This window comes from Trachurus japonicus, chromosome 17 (assembly GCF_045865225.1).
Source record: "Trachurus japonicus isolate A0001 chromosome 17, Traja_1.0".
NCBI classification, from domain to species: domain Eukaryota; kingdom Metazoa; phylum Chordata; class Actinopteri; order Carangiformes; family Carangidae; genus Trachurus; species Trachurus japonicus.
The window spans coordinates 16,958,827-16,979,138 of record NC_140923.1 but is presented as its reverse complement, the minus strand read 5'-3'; the positions used below and the strand labels follow the sequence as shown (position 1 = coordinate 16,979,138).

General features: G+C 40.6%; 1 protein-coding gene across 2 annotated transcripts; it reads right to left on the bottom strand.

The window, feature by feature from the left end:
• Window positions 1-1,382: 1,382 nt before the first annotated feature.
• On the bottom strand, window positions 1,383-19,792 carry fyco1b (FYVE and coiled-coil domain autophagy adaptor 1b). Of its 2 annotated transcripts, none has more exons than XM_085803899.1 (18): window positions 19,710-19,792; window positions 18,850-18,935; window positions 18,455-18,561; window positions 17,807-17,932; window positions 15,551-15,657; window positions 14,187-14,330; window positions 12,412-12,508; window positions 9,915-12,326; window positions 9,277-9,369; window positions 8,843-8,961; window positions 8,431-8,598; window positions 8,208-8,348; window positions 7,179-7,387; window positions 6,881-7,013; window positions 6,140-6,244; window positions 5,149-5,359; window positions 4,005-4,114; window positions 1,383-3,822 (listed from the first exon to the last, which is right to left on the bottom strand). In XM_085803899.1, exons 2-18 carry the CDS (start codon window positions 18,908-18,910, stop codon window positions 3,747-3,749), a joined length of 4,419 nt encoding a protein of 1,472 aa, XP_085660025.1. In that variant the 5' UTR covers window positions 18,911-18,935; window positions 19,710-19,792; the 3' UTR covers window positions 1,383-3,746. The 2 variants fall into 2 exon arrangements, with proteins under 2 accessions (XP_085660025.1, XP_085660026.1); XM_085803900.1 differs by having other exon boundaries at window positions 6,881-7,010.
• Between the last annotated feature and the right edge of the window lie 520 nt (window positions 19,793-20,312).

Sequence of the window (20,312 nt, the reverse complement as noted above, 5' to 3'; positions counted from 1 at the left end):
ATCAATTCTGCTGCTGTCAGTAGATCAACTTGTTCTGTCCATACTGTGACTAATTTGTATTACGAAGAAGAAGATATTATACATTGTGTGTGTGTGTGTGTGTGTGTGTGTGTGTGTGTGTGTGTGTGTGTGTGTGTGTGTGGTAAGGGGGGAGGGGGGTCCTTCTGTCTGGGGCATGGTCTGGGGTCTCCAGAGTGTCTTGAAACGCCCCTGCTTGTGGCTCCTTGAAGAATGACTTCATGATGTGAGCTAAGTGATGCTAGCAGTAGCATGCTAACATAACCATGCCACATAAAACACACAAACATTTTAGGTAGTAGGCTTGTGTTAAAAAATTATGTTATTGAAGAATGGAAATAAACCATTAGTGGTGGGGCCGAGCAACCAGCTCCCCAAGCCCCCTCTGCCCCGGCCCTGCCCCTGATGAACCACTCATGTAGACCACCAACATCTTAGCCCAAAATAAATGCTTAGCAACAACAACTGGACCCCCAACCTGCCCTAGGGTCAGCTAGCTGCCTGCATGAAGACCGGTTAAAGGGGCCGCCTAAAACACACAGCAAGAACTAAAAGAGAAACAACTGAATAAAGTCACACTGTGCACAACAGGAGAAACGACAGTCCAGCTACGACCTTTAGTCCGCCGCCAAATACTAGCACAGATAGAAAGTCAGCAGCCATTAGCAAAGCCATCTGTAGCCGGCCACTAGTGAAAACCATTCACTTACAGATTGAGGAGAAGGGAAAGCGATCCATGGTGTCTTCAGCAGGTTGAAGTCTTCACCTCAAAGTCACACAGTGCAGAGAGAGGGGGTGAAAACTTGCTGGTAGTCCCCATTGTCACTTGGCCAGTGGCCTGTGCTCCGCTGGTTTGGTTTCTTCATTAACTTTTGTGAGGTTGCTTTCACCTGAACGCACCACACTGACATCTCACCTGTGGGAGGAGGTAGCCTACCTGTGTCTGTGTGTGTCTACAAGCTTACAGTACAGCAGGGAGAGCCAACAATTTACCTAGGAGGGACTCACATGCACTAACATGCACAAACCTGACCTGCTACCAAAACTAAGACAAGAGAAACTATCTAACAACTCTGCTCAGAGTGAAATTGCCCCAGTAGCCTATATCTTCTATCTATGAATATTTAATTTAGTCTTTTTTTTCTCTTTTTTTTACCAAACCACAAAACATGCTCAGAATTTGTATGCAGGATAGTACAGAAAGCTGCCTAGAAAACACTTAATGTTAGGCAACATCAACCAAAACAATGCGACTTTTGTGTGTCAACTTGTGAGCTGATAGAGAGAAGGGATCATTATCTTTTTGTATCAACATGCACTCATGAAATCAAACACACCAAATACTGACCAGCACTCACAAGAAGTTTATCACACAATCCTTATTTATTTGTCCATATTCTTAAATCCATTCTATTATAAACCTTTAGTATGTAAATGACATTTCAATAAAACATTGTCAACAATCATTTACAGTTTAAGTCAGAGAGTTTCAGCTTATCTCTGGCGAATCCAGCTCTAAATGTCTACACAAACACACTTACTAGATACAAAGGAAAAGAAAAAACCATTCATTAACTGGCACAAAGGCTCATGGGATGCAGACTGACAAAAAAGCCCTTTCAAAAGTGCATTATACCGCAGTCATGTTGCAATGTCTTTAACAGAAACTCCCATTTGAGAACAATAAAATAGACAAATATGTTTCTCCAATATATTTGGCAATGTATCACTCTTCTTAGATATGTATAAAAAGTGAATTTTTAAATAGAAATAAATTTCTTTCTCATGTCTGTTATGTTCAAAATATAAGTTAGAAAATGGTTTTAAGATGTTGGACAAAGACACTTTGGAAATTCTGTTAAATAATAATAATAATAATAATAATAATAGGAGTTTTAGTATACTTAAGTCAGTAAAATCAAAAGGACACTATAACTATGACACTCAGAGGAGGAGTATTGATTGAAAAATGTAATTTCAACATTGAACTCTTCAAATGAGTCCATATTGGACAACTTCAAGTATAAAACTGTTTTTTGGATTTGTATTATTTAAAGGCTATACGCTGAGATTCAAACCCTTTCTGTTTGACACACTGCAAGACCTCAAAACCCATCCAGAACTTTACGCAGCAACAACAGTGAACAACCGTCCTGAAAAAAAAAACAACATTTCTTTATCGTCTAGAAAAGCACTCTATTCATGAGATGTATTTTTGTTTGTTGGTTTACTCCAAAACATGTTTTCATCTAAAGGCATCATATACAGTATATCTCATGAAATGACCATATCATTGATAAACTGAATGCAGAATTGTCACCATTTGTCTAAACATTAGTGATGATTCATCATCAGCTCAACGTAAAAACTAATAATTTAAAGCACTGAAATTTGTGTTTTGATGTGTCCTCCCTCTTTGGACCCTTCAAGGATCAAGATGGGGGCACGTGCACATTCTTAGTGTTTACATGCATAGAAACCACATTCTTCTCCTTCACTGAATTAAAGCCTGTTTAGTGAAGACGATTAAAACTGGAAAGATGTGTTGGTACTGCAGCTTTTCGCAGAAGTCCTGCTCCTTCCAGTTATGATCCATCATGATTGCAACACACAAAAAAACACACGTCTTGAAACCTCACACTGCGAAGAAGGCAACAATCATGAAGATATGTGAAATGAGTATGAACTTGAAAAACACATTACAGTGCACCTTATTAACACAGAGTGTGAGGACCACATTTCACAACCGATAAATACCATGAACACCCATTGAAAGAGTCAGCTTCACTAGATGGTTTGTTAATGGTACATTTAAGAAAGTTCAACTAATTCAGTTCAAAATTAAATAGATGTTTTTATACTTGAACTAGTTTAAGAAATTTTATACAACCATTACTCAATAAAATCTTTGCATGAGCTGGATCTCAGGTTGTTGATATAGACAACAACAAACTCCTCAACTTTACTGTAATCAATGTGACAAATGTATCTTGATTTGACCCATGTTTACTGTAATTCTCAAGATAAGTCCAAAACACACATCTGTTTGTTTGATTTTTAAATCCATGAACAGTTTCTATTGATTTTTCAGGAAATGTGTTAAATCCTGATTAATACTGATATCACAACATTAACTGACACATGCCTTGATAGAGCACTTAAATCATTTCTCCCACTCCTATAGGACATTTGTCAGTGTGCAGACAGAGAGCATATTATTCCCATCTTAACTACAGTAGTCTCCATTTATCAAAAAAATTGACCTCAGGTTGAAACAATCTGCAGATTTACTTCTATAAGGATGAAGTTAAAAGTTGCCACGCAACCTACATCTGCACAAGTTCTTCACATTCAGATATGCAACAAACCTCTATTCATGGAGTGATGTCCAACACCCTTAATGCTACAGTTGACCTACAGTGTCAAGCGTTTATAAAAGGTAGTGCATGCTCACATTCACCGGTGTATGACTGTTTTACATTACATTGATTTCAGCCTTTGTTCAGCTTTCACCCATGATCAGAATTCATCTGACGTACGATTCTTCATGAGCAAGAGGCAACTTGAAAGAAAGACGTTTTTAAAATGCCAGAACCTTTCGGGGAGGCTGATGAACGTCAGTAGACTCTGCAGTAGTCGCCTTCAAATCCTGTGCGAGAGCATTAACACGCTGAACGACTGCTCCAAACGTCAGTTTTAACACCTGCTTACAGTCACTCCCGCCGTGCTCAGAGGAGGTCGGTCCCGTCGTAGACCACAGCCTTATCAAGACTCAGGTGATACAGCACTTTCTTTGAGATGAACCTGATGAACAGGAAGAACAGGAGAAACCTGATGCTTTATGTTTGACTTAGCTCCTCCCTGTCTGGTTTTAATGTGCATGAAAAAACAGTGGTTTATTATGAAGAATAAACAGTGTTAACAATTATGCAAAGACCTAACATGCAATATAAGCAGTTACTGAATCGCAGAACTGGACAACTGACCTGGAGAAGGAGTTGTCAAAGACTAGTGTGTATTCTCCTGGGTTCCTGACTTTCAGTTCCCCCTGGATAGTCTCTTTGTGAGAGTTACAGCGAGTCAGTGGGATCAAAACCTGCAGAGAGCAAAGGACAGAAATCCTGGTTGACATTTATAGTTATGGCAGAGGATTATTTCTGCATCCATTAGGTCAGCTCTGAAAAGGTGAGAGAATGAAAAGAGGAGGTAGAGATGGAGGTCAATATCATGTTATTGAATTCGTATCCAGTTCTGAACTCTTTAAGGGATCTCTTCAGGTAGTCTGTTTGGTGGGGAATAAACACATCTTTAAGTTAAAAAACTGTTTCTTTTTATTTTACTCTGTATCAAACCTAAACCACAGAGAGTGTGATGAGCTGAAAGGGCTGTGCAGATTACACCACATAATGTGTCACTGCTCTGTGACATTCATTAACTCTGCCCTGACTCATTTTTGCTTTTGATGTGAGGGGGAAAAAAACACATCCTCAATCTGTGCAGTTGCAGCTGCAGAGGAAATAATATTAATTCTGTGACATCATTCAGCAAACATCAAGGAAAATAAATAAATCAATTTCTTCTGCATACATGGTGCAGAAAATATTACCTGAGGATGCAATCACTGTTGCACTGCTCTAGGTCCCGCAAGACACAACACCAGCAGTAGGCTGATCCACAAGTTCCTCTTTTAACACAATGAATGGTTGATAAATATTAAGCAAAACAGCCTAAATCCTTCAATCCTCACATACACACTGTATTTAGAAATTATATTATTGACTTAAGTGAAGTGTTTCCACACTTTATAATGATTATAGCAGCCAAATCTTGTGATAAACACAGACATGTCACCAGCTTTCAAAGAAAACAGCCACATCTGTGTCCTTTTACTGTTTTTTAAGCCCAGTTCTTGGTCTCTACCAGCTTCTGAGGGAAATATCTGCTCTCTGGCTGCTCAATGCTCCACTGTATTCACCTATTATTCTGTGTAGGTTTGTTGCTTTGGGCAATGCTGTAAAACTGCATCTAGCCTATTTTACTAACTTAGAACCAGATCCAAAACTGAAACCACCAATCAGAGTCCATTAAAAGGAGGTATTGCGTATCAACGTTCATATCCCAGTATCTCACCTTGGCCTGTTCCAGTGGTGTCTCTGCACTCTCCCTGTAGAGCACGCTGAAGGAGATGCTCTTGGGTTCAGAGGTGAAAGTCCAGGAGACGGTGGGACCAGGACTGCTCATGGTGATGGGGATGGTGCTGTAACAGCTGGACTTGATGAAGAGCTCTCGGGAGCTGTCCCCAAACGCTGAGATGTCATCGATCGTGAAGTGGACAGAAAGACTGCAGCACAAGTGAAAAAGACAAGTTCACAATAATGGAAGACAGCAACTCAGTTTTACTACTGAGAGGATAGTAAATCTGCCGATCAGATGAGTCTAAGAAAATATTTACATCTCTTGATTGCAGCTTTAATTCTAGTGAGTTTATTTTAGTAAATTTGCTTGAATAATAAAGAAGACACAAAATTTAACAGGAATAAAAACGGATTATGCTGGTGAGATTAAAAAACACTCACTCAAGGGATTATAAAGAGATCTAAGCAACCAAAATAAAACAAAACAAACATTAAAACTCAGAAAAAGGATTGAAAAAAAATCATCTTATGTGTCATGACATGTTTTTGGTATTCATAATAACAAGGATGATACTACTGCTGCAAAACAAAGAAAAGACTGAGAAGAGTAGATCCTTCACTCATTGCAGCTCACTCTAGTGCCTTAATACAACTTTTTCCACATATGCAGCTGTACTCTCCAAAACAAATTCATAACGTTCATTTGTTATTGGATTTAGTGCTTTGCTCAGCGACACTCTCCTGGTACATGCAGGAACCGGGGCCCAAAAGCACAAACCAAGCAACATTTAGGGAAGCTGTCCATGTAACACACAGATGAGTTTCATGTTTCACTTCTCAGTTTGGACTCAGCTTTATGTTTTCTCCTGGAAATTATTAAGAAACTTCCTCTGAAAGTATACTGTGTGACCTTGTGACTGCGTCCATGCGTAAACAGAACAGTTCTGCCTCAACGGTGTAATCTTCACTTGACGTGATGAACTTACGTGAGTTCTCCAGACTTCAACAGACAAATCTCTGCATCTTGCACCGCAGCACTGAGGTCGTCAGTTTCCTCTGATGTCAGATCTCCTGCGCTGGTACTGCTGTTCCTACGAAATGCGACAAAGATTCATGAATAAATATACACACACATACAGTATATATTATTATTATTATGTATATTATGCACATATATCTTCATACATATTGGTGTATTCATACATTTTCTGTATATCAGTTGGACCTCCACATTTAAATACTTTCTGATCACTACCTACTGTACCCATGGATGTATTGTTGTGTCTTAACATTGTGATTTTATTGTTGCTGTTGTGTTTTAAGAGTGCAAAACTTTGTTATTGTTGTTGTCTGAAAAGGCTGTTTTTGTGAAAATGTTTTTATATTTGTTTGTATATGTATGTGTGAGCACTAAATTCCTTTGAGTGTACAATGTACACAGAAAACTATTGGAGCTGAAAAGGAATTCAAGTTTTTAAAGTCTTATTCTTCTCACTGCTGCAAAATGTAGGTTTTCCATCCATGATTTCTGCAGAATTACACCAGACTTTTGGATTGTTTTGAATGTGGAGGAGGCCTGTGTTCAATCAGATCTTTTCATGTATCTGATATAACTGCTGGATTAATCTCTCATGTTGTGGTTAACTGTATGATCTCTATCAGTGACATCACATGTGCTACAGTCTCAATTCCCTTGTCGGTGCCGCCTGCATGTGAGATATACTTACAGCTGCACTGCCCCCTGCTGTCCATGTGAGGGAGAGCAGGCAGTGGCAAAAGACAGGGAGTCACTGACCCCGCTCACTTCCTCCTCTGTGATGATGTCAAACACACCATCGTCCTGTTTGTCATCATCTCCTCCTAGAAAATCAATAACAACTTGATGTTTATTATTGCATTTCATTGCACTCACACTGCCACTCTACACTCAATTATCAACCGACTAGTTCTGGATCAAATGCACAAAAACCTCATTGTTAGACAGATTGTGTGTGTTCAGGTGTTATTGTTTGTGTGTGCTGTTACCTGGGCCGCCGGTCACAGCTCTGCCAGCCTGTAGCAAACGACTGAAAGGTGTCCCCAGGGCGCTGTTAGTCATTTCCTCCTGTGGGTGGCGCTCCACTACTGCACTGTGCTGCTCGTAACAGTCCCTGCAGCAGCGCTCTCTGTTGCCCCCCTGTTGGGTGCTCACTGTGTTGCTGCAGCAGTAGTAGCAGAAGGGACGCCCACACAGTCTAAGAAAACAGCAGATACAACGTGATGGAGATGGATAGACTCAGAAAAATGGCTCATTATTTTGAAATGTATTATAGTGTCGAGAGGATTAATTAGTACTTGGAGCATGTCTTAAATCAGCTCCTACAAAGACCTTGTTGTCTTTTAACACAGATATAAAATTTCAACGTGTAAAAAGATATTCAAGAGGTCTTAAAGCTGATTCCCTGCAATAACAATAACAAATGCTAAAAAACACATTTAAAAGCTTTTCAATAGTTGGACCTCTGAGTAATGACAGTGCAGGTAATGCATCTTTAAAGTTTCTGCAAAATCTCAGACTCTGGTCACACTACATGCTGTGAGAATGAGTTTTACATGGACGCCACAGTTCCTGACTATGGAGAATTGATGGACGTCTCTGTGGATACTATTCAGTTGGCAATGGATGATGTTTGATCTGGGTTAAAGTTACAGTTAGTGAGTATAAATGAGAAGTGAAATGCGGAAATAAAGTTCACTAAACTTACAATACTGTAAGTGGCGCCTTTCCAGTTCACTGTTTTGACTTATGCAGTCACAAAGGGGAATTTTTTTGGGTGGAACCAGTGCAGGAGTTAGTGTATATATTTACGTCTTCTTATAAATTGGTTAAATGTTTTCCAGAAGTCGTTTGCAGCAAATATTGTATGTTGTGTCACACAGTATAGACTAATGTGGTGATTGCATTGAATGTTTTGCAGTAGTGTTGCAGAAAATGTGCTTTAGCAATCAAGAAAAAATAAGACATTCATTTTCAAAGAGCTGTGCAGAACTGTGCACTACGAAGGACCATCGGACCTGCAGCTGTACTTGCGGATCCACCAGCTGAACTGACTGTGACAGCCCAGGCAGTAGTTGACGTCTCTCTCCGTCTCCTCATCCCGCAGTTTCTGCTCAAACTCCAGGGCATCTGTCCTCTGCCACAGTGCGTCTTTCTCCCTACAAAGACCAGAATCAAGCATATTTGTATAGGCAACAGATCTAGGCACTGTATTTGAGGTTAGATGAAGTGTGTTAATACCTGATGAGCTCCACAAGTCTTTCCTCCAAATTGATTTTGGTGCGGTAGAGGTCATCGAGTTCAGCAGCCGCCTTAAGATCAAAGCTCTTTTTGTCCTGTGTGACTCTCCGTAGGTTTTCATTCATCTCCTGGCAGGCCCGCTGAGCCACTGCCAGTCCCTCCTCAGACCTGCAGACATAAACGAAGGCTCAGTCATAACACAGTATGCTCAGGCTTCTCAGGTGACTTGGATTTCCTCCATGCTGCTGTTTTTTATTTTTAGGCCTGGATTTTAAACATAGCATTTAGAAGAAAGGCGTCATGAATAAAAAAACAAAACGTTCTGATCTAAATACACAAGATTAGAAACATTTTTTTTTTCATGGAGCTATAATTTGGTCCAGAATGTGTGATTATGAATACAGTATCTCACCTTGATAAATTCCCTTTCAGATGGATTATCTCGTCTTCTTTCTGCTGGATGAGATTTTCAGACTTGGCCATCTGGATGTTTTTCTCCTCAATCTGTTGGCAATATCTCTGATTCTCAGCCTGCAATCAGCACAGCAAAGCAAGACATTATTTCTGGTTCTTTGTGAATTATGCTTGTGACCATAACGTTATGATTAGTTAGATCAGTTGCCCAAATACACAATGTAACCGCAATTTGCATTTCCATTTATCAATCCCAGAAAAACAGATATGCATTAAGATAAACATGTACGCCCTTGCTAGCAAACAAATCAACTGTCCAAAACGCTCGGTTTTGGTCTCATGAGACCAAAGAACCTTCAACGTTGTAGATCGGATGTAGATGATACACTGTGTTACCAAACTTTTTGACTAGTACTGCAGGTTTCCTCTCACCTTAAAATCATTGAGTTTCCTTTCCAGATTAACCACTTTCTCTTGCTCGGCCGTCAGTTGAAGTTTCACTTCCTGTAAATCCTGGTTCACACTCTGGACAAAAGTATTAAAAAATTAGTCATAACGATGTCTTTGCAGAAATGCTACAAATTCAGGATTTGCTTAAGCAGCTTCTGTGGTTTCCTGATAATGCTGAATGTCCCTGTCTGCAGCCTCTGTCTTGCATCCGTTATGATGTAAAAAGTTGATTAGGAAATTACTGTGTAATTTAATGAAATTCAATGAAACTACATCTGATAGAGGATATAAATCCTCTAAATCAGACTCAAAATGAAAACATACAAAATAACAAAACACAAATATACTGTTAAAAACTTAAATAATCCATACATAATATCAGTATATAACAAAATAATTAAAAAAAATAATCTCCCACATTATCTCAAAACAAACAAACAAAACAATAAAAAAAATGCAAGTCTGCAAAAGCCATAACCTTGCTTTATAATTATATATTAAAAAAGTCCTTATTTGATCAGAATTCATCTAGTCTATTTTTAAAACAATGCAAGAAATCAACAAGTACAAGTACGAGTGAACACAATGAAGCATACAACATTCAGCTGTTTGTGTCTGACCTGGAGCTGGCTGTCGTAGTCTGCGGCTTGGCTGCTCAGCTGGGAGCGCAGCGCCTGGATCTCCTCCTGGTTGGTCTCCTGCTGGGCCTTGCTCAGCCGCTGCAGCTCCTGCTTGGACGCCGCCAGCCCCTCCTCCTCGCCGTGGAGCTGGTCGAGGAGGAGCTGGTTCTCCTGGCGCAGCTCCTCGATGCAGCTGCTCAGCCTCTCGGCTTCGTGCGACGCCTCGTCCTCCAGCTCCTGCAGCTTCGTGGACAGGCCCTCCCAGCGCAGACGGGCCTCGTCCTTCTCCGCGTTCAGCATGCAGACGTGGACGCCGAGCTCGGCCGTTTCCGTGTTGGCTCTGTGCAGCGCCTCCCTGGTCTCGCTGTTCTCCAGGCACAGGGCTTCGTATCGCAGCTTCAGTTTATTCAGCTCCTCTCCGGAGGCCGTCACCTCGGCGGCCAGACCCGCGCGGGCCTGGGCCTCGCCGTCTCGCTCTCGGACGAGGGCCTCCTCTCTCTCCCGCGAGCGGAGGATCTCGTCCACGTGCCGGCGGTTCAGCTCCTCCACCTGGGCCTTGAGCTGCTCCGCTAAAACGCGGAGGTCATCCCTGGAGGCCTCCGTCACCTCCTGCAGGGCCTGAACCTTCATCCTCTCCTCGGTGCCCGCTAGAAGCTGCGCCCTGAGCTCCACCACCTCCTCTCTCAGCCGGTGCACCTCCCTCAGGTTGAGCTCCAGCTGAGCCTCGGCGATCACCAGCCTGAACGGCGCCTCTTTGGTTTCCATCGAGGAGCCCTGATGCTCGTCGTGAAGCTTCTGCATTTTTTCGTTGCTCTCCGCGGCTCCCTTCTCGTCGTGCAGCTCGCCGGTCCTGTTCTCCAGTTCCTCCGCCCGCGCCTGCAGGAGGCCACATTTGACGGTCTGGTCTCTGAGCTTCGCCTCGGTCTCCTGGAGCTTTTCGAGTAACTCTGCTTGGCTTCTTTGGGACACTGCGAGGTTCTGGTCCAACTTTGCGGCTTTGGTGGTGAGGGAGTCCAACTCCTGTTGCGTTCTCGCCAACTGTTTCTTCAACAGTGACTGCACCTCCAGAAGCTCCTTGTTCTCAGGCTCTAGCTTCTTCAGCTGAACATCTGATAGCTCCTTCTGGACGAGTGCCTTCTGAACAGTCTCCTCCAAACGCAGGTTCTCGTCAAGCAGCTTCTTCTCCCGCGCCTCCACGCTCAAATTTGCAGCATCTACTCTTCCTTTCAAATGCTTCTCGGAGGCCCTCAAAGACGCCAGCTGATCCAACAAGGCTGTCCTGCTGTCTTTCAGCTCTGCCATGGTCTCCTCGCTCCTCTTCACTGTTTGAAGCAGCTTAGTGTTGATTTCTATGAGGCTGCTGCATTGAGTTTTGTAGTCCTCGACGTTCTCGGCTCGACTAGAGGAGGTGACTTCATTGTCTGTAAGTTTAGAGCTCAGACTTTCTTTCTCAACATTTAGCTTATCCACTTGCTCCTCTAAGTGTTTTATTCTCTGCGAGCTAACGGCTAGCTCTTTCTCTCTGGTTTTAAGAGCTTTTCTTAAATCCAGGATCAGGCTCTCGACTTCCTCGTTCTGGCTGCTACTCGTGCTGCATCTCTGCTCTACCTCCTCCCTCTCCTCCTGCAGTCTTTTCCTCAGTTCCTCGGCCTGTCTTTCTCTGCACTCCAGTGATGCTTGGAGATCCTGAAGCTGGGCTCTCAGGTTCCCAGTCTCCTTCTCTTTCAAACTCAGCGCCCCCTGAATTCGGCCGACGACCCCTTGGAGCTCCTCCAGCCGTTTGAACGCCTCCTCCTGTTCGTCGTGGGCTCCAGCTTTTACCTGAGCCAGCTTCACCTCACTGTTTTGCAACTCCTCTTCCCTGAGTTTGAGTTCCTGTGACAGGCGCTCAGAGTGCCTGGCCCTGTCCTCCGCCTCTCTCTTTGCCTCCAGCTTCTCCTCCTCTGCTGTCTTAAGTTTATCCAGGAGCTCCTGAATTTTCCAGGCTGAGTCGCAGTAGCTCGCCGCTTGTTGACCTTTTTCTTTAAGAGCTTCATCCAACTTTGAGAGAAGCTCCATATTTTTGTTCTCAGCAGCTGCGAGTCTGTCTTGAAATTCACTGCTTCTAGCTTCCCGGCAGCTATGGAGGTGATTTGCTCGCCCCTGATGACCTGCTTCTGTTGACACCGATTGACCAGAAGTCTTCTGAGCTTCTAGCTCCCCTTGAAGGTCTTTAACTACCCCTTTCAGCTCAGCAGCCTCTTTGCCCAACTCCTGAACCTGAACCAGAAGCTCCTGCTGCCTGAGCTCGGACTGGTCGAGCTCAATGCGGAGATTCTCCGCGATGCTGCAAGGAGTGGGTTCCCCCAGTTCTCCCAGTTCACCGAGGAGACTGTGACTCAGGTCGGGGATGGGAAGAAACTCCCCCTGCACCTGGCCCATTTGAAAGAGAGAGAGCTCTGGTTAGATGATTCAAAAAAAACCTTTACATCGATCTGTAAATGTGAATGTGCTGTACCTGTGATTGTGAGTAGCTGCTGACCAGACTGTTGATGCTGGAGCAGCGACTAGGAGCCTTCCACAGGAAAGCTGATGAGCCGATGCCTATTGTTCGCCTTTAAACATAATCAAATACCAAATGTCATAAACAAAGTAAAGATTGGAGTTAAATTCAAACTACTGAAAAAATCATCAACAGTCTTAAAAAGGAGCTTAAATCTTAAGCTCAAAGACAAATTTCTATCTATCTATCTATCTATCTATCTATCTATCTATCTATCTATCTATCTATCTATCTATCTATCTATCTATCTATCTATCTATCTATCTATATATCTATCTATCTATCTATCTATCTATCTATCTACTGTATCTATCTATCTATCTATCTATCTATCTTTATATTTACCCAAATGTATTTTATATATATGATCTGATGCAATAGAAATGGCATTAAAAAACTGCCTCTAATTTAAGATGGGACAGAAAAACCTTATTTCACATTTGTGGATATTCAGCTGTATTGACAAAACGTACTTGTCAGAGAGGAAACTTTTACAGTTACTTGAAATGAATTTCACTTCCATCAAAGACAAACCATCATTTTACCTTTTAAAACCACCAACATACAGTACTACGTACACTAGCAATTCCACAAACCTTCTCAAGCATTTGCAACAATGTCACAAGTACTTCTCTATTTTCTTCCGAGGAAAAGAAAAGGAAACCCAAATAACAGGGAAAACAAAACCAAAATAAAGTGGCAACGTGTAACGTAACTGTTAGAATGAGTAATGTAAGTTTTGTCCGTTGGTAAACTACTGCAATTATACTGTGACACTATTTATAACGAAGCCAGGCCCTTATGCTGTCATACAATACATGTTAAATATCTCTTCACTGGCACAGCGATGAAATTGTTTAGCCAGGCACAATTTATGTGAAAAACCAAAGCACCTGTGTTTGTTTGAGTATTGCTTCAAATAATTTCAAGCTCCTTTGACGGAAATGACAAGCACAGCAAATATTTGCTCTTAGGAACTTGCTGGAAAGAAAGTACGAAAAATACAAAGGTGTTCAGTACAGTGTTGATAGAGACCATACACCCCAATGTAACCCAACAAAGTAGCCATTAAAAGCAATTCTGCATTTGTGAAAGACCTTATTTATGTGTATGAGTTACCAAATCAACCCCTTTCATACCACAGAATGTGTTGTGGTGGTGTCGTTGTGTCACTGCATTACACCATACACACACTGCATTATATTTAAATGATAAACACGATAATGTGATTGTGTAAAACGGCACAAAGCATGCTTTTATAATAAAATGTAAAAATAAAAAAAATAAAAAATGATGGCAATCGCCTGCAGAGTGTCTGTAAATTGATGACAAGGAAGTGAAAAGTTCTGGCAAAGGTGTTGACGTGAGGAACAGCGATCAACGATCACATGCTGTCACCACCCACACTATCAGAACCCACATCCTCTTACACACACATTTACACACATACGAGGCAAAGAAAAAAGAAAAGAAAAAAGCTGTGAATGTGTTGAGTGATCAGATAATTAAGTGTTTCCTCACGTTTTGAAATACCTAATTTTGCACTTTAATTTTACATTAGATGCACTGAGCTGGTGTGTTAGTTCAAATTATTTTAGGTCTTCCTCAGATCAATTAGCTAATTCTTATTGACCCCTGGGGGATCTGTAACCTGTCATTTATTTATGAGTGTCATTAGAAATAAATGCATTGTAGAGGTGTAAACAACAACAACTGTAGCTATCCGTTACCTTGCAAAGGCTGGCCAGTCTGCATCGAGGTCATAACCTCTTGCCGCAACGTCAAATTGGATCTGGTTGAGCTCATAAAGATGGTTGATTATGTCAGCGGTGAGGTGAGACTTGAGGAATGGACTCCGCGCATAATACCAGTCACTACATGGGAAGAACACAAAGAACAAACCATAAAGGTCTCATCGGACACAAAGCAATGTTATTACAATCTGTTAAGCAATTATTATATTGTGCTGTTTATTTTATGTTAAGCAAGACTAAATGAGAGCTATGACAAGATGCTTAGTGCGGCCGATCAAAGTCACATTGAACATCACAGAATCAGACACATCAGCAAAACAGTTTCCTCCACTGCCCAAAAATATCTTTTGTTCAGAAGCTGCACCACACAAGAGCATCTCTATGGTAACTGTGAACAACAAACACAATAGTTGTTGCAGCCAAAAACTGTTTAGACAACAAAAAATTAATAAAATAGATGACGAAAGCGACATAAAAACTGCAGTAAAATGTCTTTTGTTTTGTAAATTAAAAACAAAAACAAATGATTGTGTTTTCACTAAAATGCACAGTTTTGTCAAGAGACAAACTAAATCTAAATCATGTACAAAAGTTTGATCAGTGAGCTGCAAATGCTGAAAAGCTGATTGACGAGGTGCTAGTAGGCAAATTATGTTCCTGTTGGACAGAGCCGATCTAGCTGTTTCCCTCTGTTTCCAGCCTTTATGTCAGGATACAGTAGATGCATCACATTTAATCAGGATCATATTTATCTAACAATAAAATAAGTACTTTTACCAAAATGCCAAACTTCTTTATCTTAATATAACATTTATATTTATGAGGTGGTTTCTGTGGATGGTGTGTGGCTGGATAGCCTGTTCAGTAGGTGTTATCTTAGTCGACCAGAGCTCACACGCACACACACTCACTTACGCATGCATGCACAGACACACAAAATATTACAGAATGCCTTTAAACTTCCTCACACCTTCTCTCCCATTTTACCCAACACACTCTCATGAAATGTTAAACGTAAATGATGAAAGCCGTCTCCAAGACGCATCTCGCAACATAAATGTCAAAAAAAGTAAAAACAAAACTAACATTTGGTTTGTTGAAAAACAGGAAGTGGGAGCCATCTGTGGGTCTCCATGGTTTAGCTATGAGCCAGTTTTTTTTTCTCTGTTTTTTTTCCATGTATAAACAGAAATAAGACACAAATCAGGAAGGGAGAATCACACTTCCTGTGAAACGATGCCATCGTGCTAGACAGTGTTGTACAAACACGACACATCAGGCCACCTTCAACATGGAGACACGTAGTAAATATGCATGTGTAAGTGTGTGTCTGCTCTGACCTGGTGACCTTCTGGTTTATAAGACACTGCTGAAGAGTGTCTGCAAGACGCTGGTGAACGAGGGAATAGCGGATGAATGCCCTTCCTTTCCCCAGTGAGGTCTTCAACTGAGGAGACACAAAAACACACATTTAATGTCCATTCACATGTTTGACCAGAGCATTACAGCATTTAACTTTTATAACTACTGTACCAGTGTGGCAGCTCACACCATTTAAAATGGTTCCTACCTCCTCAGTTCTGTGTGAATGTAAAGTTTCAGTTGTTAAGAGATGTTAAATGAGGCGGGAAATGTCAGAAAAGAGCAAAACCTGTCCACAAGGAACCAAGATGACTTGACTTTTCTTCAAAACACTTACAAAACAACAATGATATAAAAGAGAAGCTGAAACCAGCGAATTATGTTTTTTTTTCTGTTTGAAAAATGACTCAAACCACATCAGAATAGTTTCTGTTTACTTTCCTGTCAATCAGCCTATCGATTAATCGACAAATTTCAGGTCTAGTGCCAAAGCACCCCGATGTGAAACTGTGTTTTGTTAACATGAGTCTCAGCAGAGAACATTTCAGGATCTCTACATTTAAAGGTCAACGTTGCGTAGACGCGGTCTAGCACAGACTCTCTCGAACACATTGGCAGATGGAGGGATTTAGGTAAGACAACAGACTCACAGACCTACCATAAGGACACCAGCTGGAGACTCCCTTTACGTCTGTGACTGAACAACAAGAAACAAGAAGAGCAAACCAAGAGTAAAAGTAATATTTTAAGTGAGAGTTTTCCAGCAACGGACCGGCAGTCAGCTTTTATGGACCGAATCGTGTTACCTTTGGAGAAAATCCTACTGACACATGTAACTCCCTGAGGAGACTACAGACCGTTTGCCTGTGAAGAAGCCTCCATGACCAAAAAACAAGAAATATGGTTTAAAGCAGGACTTACTCATCAATTAGCTCTCTCACGCTAGAAAACCCTAAAGAATGGATCAAAACTAATTAAAAAATTTGCTTAATATCTGAAAAATACAACCAACTGACAACCGCGATAATCGATTCATCAACCAACCAAAGCAAACAAAACAAACCCTGAAAATATACATCAGCATAATACTACTACTGTTCTAAGACATAATATAAACAAATCTATAGAAACACAATGAGCTGGCAGGTACCCAAGAAAAGTCACTTTAGCCTTGACACCTCAGATTTCCATTTTGAAAGGACCGCTGGATGGATACCCACCAGAGAATCGGCACTTTCACAGAGAAGGGCAAAAAGATTGGTTGACCCAAAAACAAAAGAGTGAAAAGTTTGCTTGTTTCAGCTTCTCAAGTGTGAAAATATTTTCACATCATTTATAGTAGTAAACTATTGTTTTGGACTGTTGGACAACTTGGACTCTGAACCAATTGAAAATGATTGGCAGAAAAGGAAATGCTAATCATTTACAGCTTTAAAATATATTATAATGTGCCACTGTGGTCTATATACGTCCTCATGAATACAGTATGTACGCACACACAATGGCAGCATAAATTAAATCAAATATATTCATTGTCTTTTCATATGCATTAGAAAAGCTGAAAGGTCAATTAAATGTTTAGTTGATTGACAGAAGAATGAGTAGAAAATTTAATAAAAAATATAAAATACATTTTTTTTAAAAGTCAATGTTAAGACTTTTTTTAAGCAAAAAAAAGTTTTCTGGTTCCAGCGGAGAGGATTTGCTTTTCTTTATCGTGAATGATAATAAACAACCTCTCTTCAGGTTTATTGTACAAAAAAGCATTTTTGCAGATGGATGTTTGATGTTATTTCTCACCATGTTCACATACATTTTACCGATTCTTATCAAATTCTGACAATGAAAATAACTGTAGCACTTTTAGATATGAAATGAAAACATGTCTCATCTCTAAACCCTGATTCTACTGCCTTCGTTTTAAAGCACAGAGACACCTAAATGTCACACACAGAATTCAACACAGTAAATATTAAAACCCACTGAACTACAGTTATCCCAGTGTGAAACTCACCACTGTGAATTCCCAGGACAGAAGGTGAAGAAGAAACAGCGCAGGTGGCACAGGTGTGAGGCAGCCAGTGAATTAGCGGCACTGAGTCGTACTGTACCCGACTGACCAGAGGATTACCTACATGGTTGCACAGTCACCGTGTATCTGTAGTGTGTGCGCATGTGTTGCATGTCACGGCAGGGCTGAGTGTGTCAGCGTGTGTGCGGCACAGGAGGATTACCTCAGGGATGGACTTAACAAAACGGATGCCATCGTTAGCTCCCTTGATCTTAATCAGGCAGTCGCAGAAGTAATCCCAGTAGTCTTTCCTCTGGCCAAGAAACGTTGTCTTCTCTTTCTGGTCAAACTAAGAAACACACACCACCATGTTACAGCAACATCTGTCCGACACGAATATCCATCATGATATAATTCATATACTTCCTGAGAGATGAAAATGTAGGCTATAACTCGTATTTCACTAGACAAAAAAGAAAACATTTGAAAAAAAGTTGAAGAGAATGAATATGAAGAGAAAATGTATTGCATCTTTTGTTTTTCCTTTACTTCATTTACGTCATGCTCTTTGACTCTCCAAACTCCAGTATGAAATTCCCACTGAAGCATCCAAAGAAATTAAATACATCTATATCTATATCCAATTACCAGTAATTTCATAAACTGGAGATAAAATTACATCTGAAATAAATGCACAAAACCTTGCTGGCTTCAGCCTCTTAAATAATAAACATTTCTCTTTGACTTAGATGGTCATCATTTGAATGTCAAAGTAATAACAAGACTATAGAATTGTTATAAAATATGTGGCAGATTAATCAATAATAATAAAACATGTTAATGTTAATCCTGGTAGATTTAAGCACCATACCTGTAGCAGGTATTCTAGTTTATAGAAGAACTTGTGCAGGTTGGCACTGTCATCAGTTACGGGTTCACCGCACTCCCTGTGTTCTTTACTCAACTCCAACACAGCGTCTAGACAAAACAGTTACAGCATCATTACCACATACACACAGAAAAAAAACAGTTCATACACTTAATTTTGCAATATTTATCAATCATAGATCCTTATAAGTCACAAAGACATTTCCTGTCAAAAATATGTCAATATGTGTGGTACATTTCTATGTTTATCCATCTTGGTTCTTCTATGTAGACAAAAAGATGATGCATTGCTCACATACAGTAGAGCGACAGTGGATGGATACTAATGTATACTGTACAAGACACATTGTTTATTGTTTGTGCAGCGGCCTTAATCACCATGCAAATCTCTGATTATCCTCTGCAGTTGATTATCACCAACCGATGAGCAGGAGGCCATTGTGGGGAAAATGTCAGAAACTTGCCTGTGGGATTAAAACAGAAAAAATATGTCACCAACGCTGTTCCTCACATATCTGAATTTGTCTAAAATATACCCCAAAAAAACCTAAATGACAGACATGTGACTGTGAAAACATGCCAAAGCTGCTACCAGTGGGAGGTGGACATAAAAATAGTCCTGCCCTAAATTGCCCCCCCCCCCCCCCCTCCTCCTCCTCCATCCTGTAAATATCTAAGTCTCTTTCATAAAAAACAACAACAACACAGAGTCCTGTCTATTTAAAGCTGGGCCGGGAAACTATGACATGGACACTGACAGGCTGCGTGGATATGTGAGGATGACACACTGGAGAAACCACATTAATTAGCCAAGTTAGCCACAAAAAAAAAATGTGTCTACAGAAGGAGGTCCAGCATTTTTACATCACATACGACAGGTGGACGCGTTATCACTGTTTGGAGAAACAGTCTCTGTCTCAGCTGCCACGCACACACACACATAACATTTATTATCTCCCGTTATCTCCCCTCATCAGTGGCCTAAAAACCAGAAAAGTGGACTCGCACCACTTTTCAAAACGCTACAAAATGCAACAAACCGCGACGTAAACACGGATTTGTCCAAACCTCTGCGGGGGCTGCTACATGACATGCACCTGCTTCTCTCTCTCTCTCTCTCTCTGCTCCTCGTTTCCTGCTCTTATTTCACACACATTTCTGTCACACGCCTTCGCGGTTTGGTTGGAAATAAGGTGAAACAGCTCGATAATAAATAAAGATTGAAATAATAAACGTACTTGATGTGTAAAAAATTGTCCAGTGTCCAGTTTGTAGGTGATACAGCAGAAACTTGCTACCGGCGGGGGGCGGGCACTGAGAATGATTGACAGGTCTAACGGACCAATAGGGAAGCAGCATCAGCGACTAAGTTTGGTTGAGATGTCAACGGTAAATAAAGTAAATAAACAGAAATCTGAGCTGTATGCTCTGCTCTATTTACACCATAAAGTAGTATAATAATTTAATTAAAAAGTAATTTAATATACTTCTTTAAAAAAAACAAAATCTATAAAGTCTGATAAGCTCAGCAAAGATGTTAAACAACCAATTAAAAAAAACTTTAATCCTTTTAATGACAATAAAATTGTTACATTTTTAAGCTATTTACAGGATACATAAAAATAGTAATCGAGGTAAACTCATAAAACATTTTTGATACTTCATGAACAGACAGCAAAATACTTTTCTTTTTTTTGAAACTTTTTAGCCTATAGGCCTAGGCCTATTTATTTTGCTTTTTTTTTCTCCATAAACAAAATCCACTGCACAATGGCAACTTGGGAAGATGACAAATAAAGTAAAATATAAAAATAAAATAAAATAATAAAAAAATATTAATG

What these genes read in the sequence shown, in the direction of transcription:
- fyco1b (XM_085803899.1), bottom strand. Translation starts at nt 18,910, where the DNA reads ATGGCCTCCTGCTCATCGGTTGGTGATAATCAACTGCAGAGGATAATC. An exon ending in AACTAGAATACCTGCTACAG is followed by an intron (nt 17,933 to 18,454) that starts GTATGGTGCTTA and finishes TGTGTTTCTTAG; the next exon opens with TTTGACCAGAAAGAGAAGAC. An exon ending in TTTGACAACTCCTTCTCCAG is followed by an intron (nt 3,823 to 4,004) that starts GTCAGTTGTCCA and finishes CCTGTTCATCAG; the next exon opens with GTTCATCTCAAAGAAAGTGC.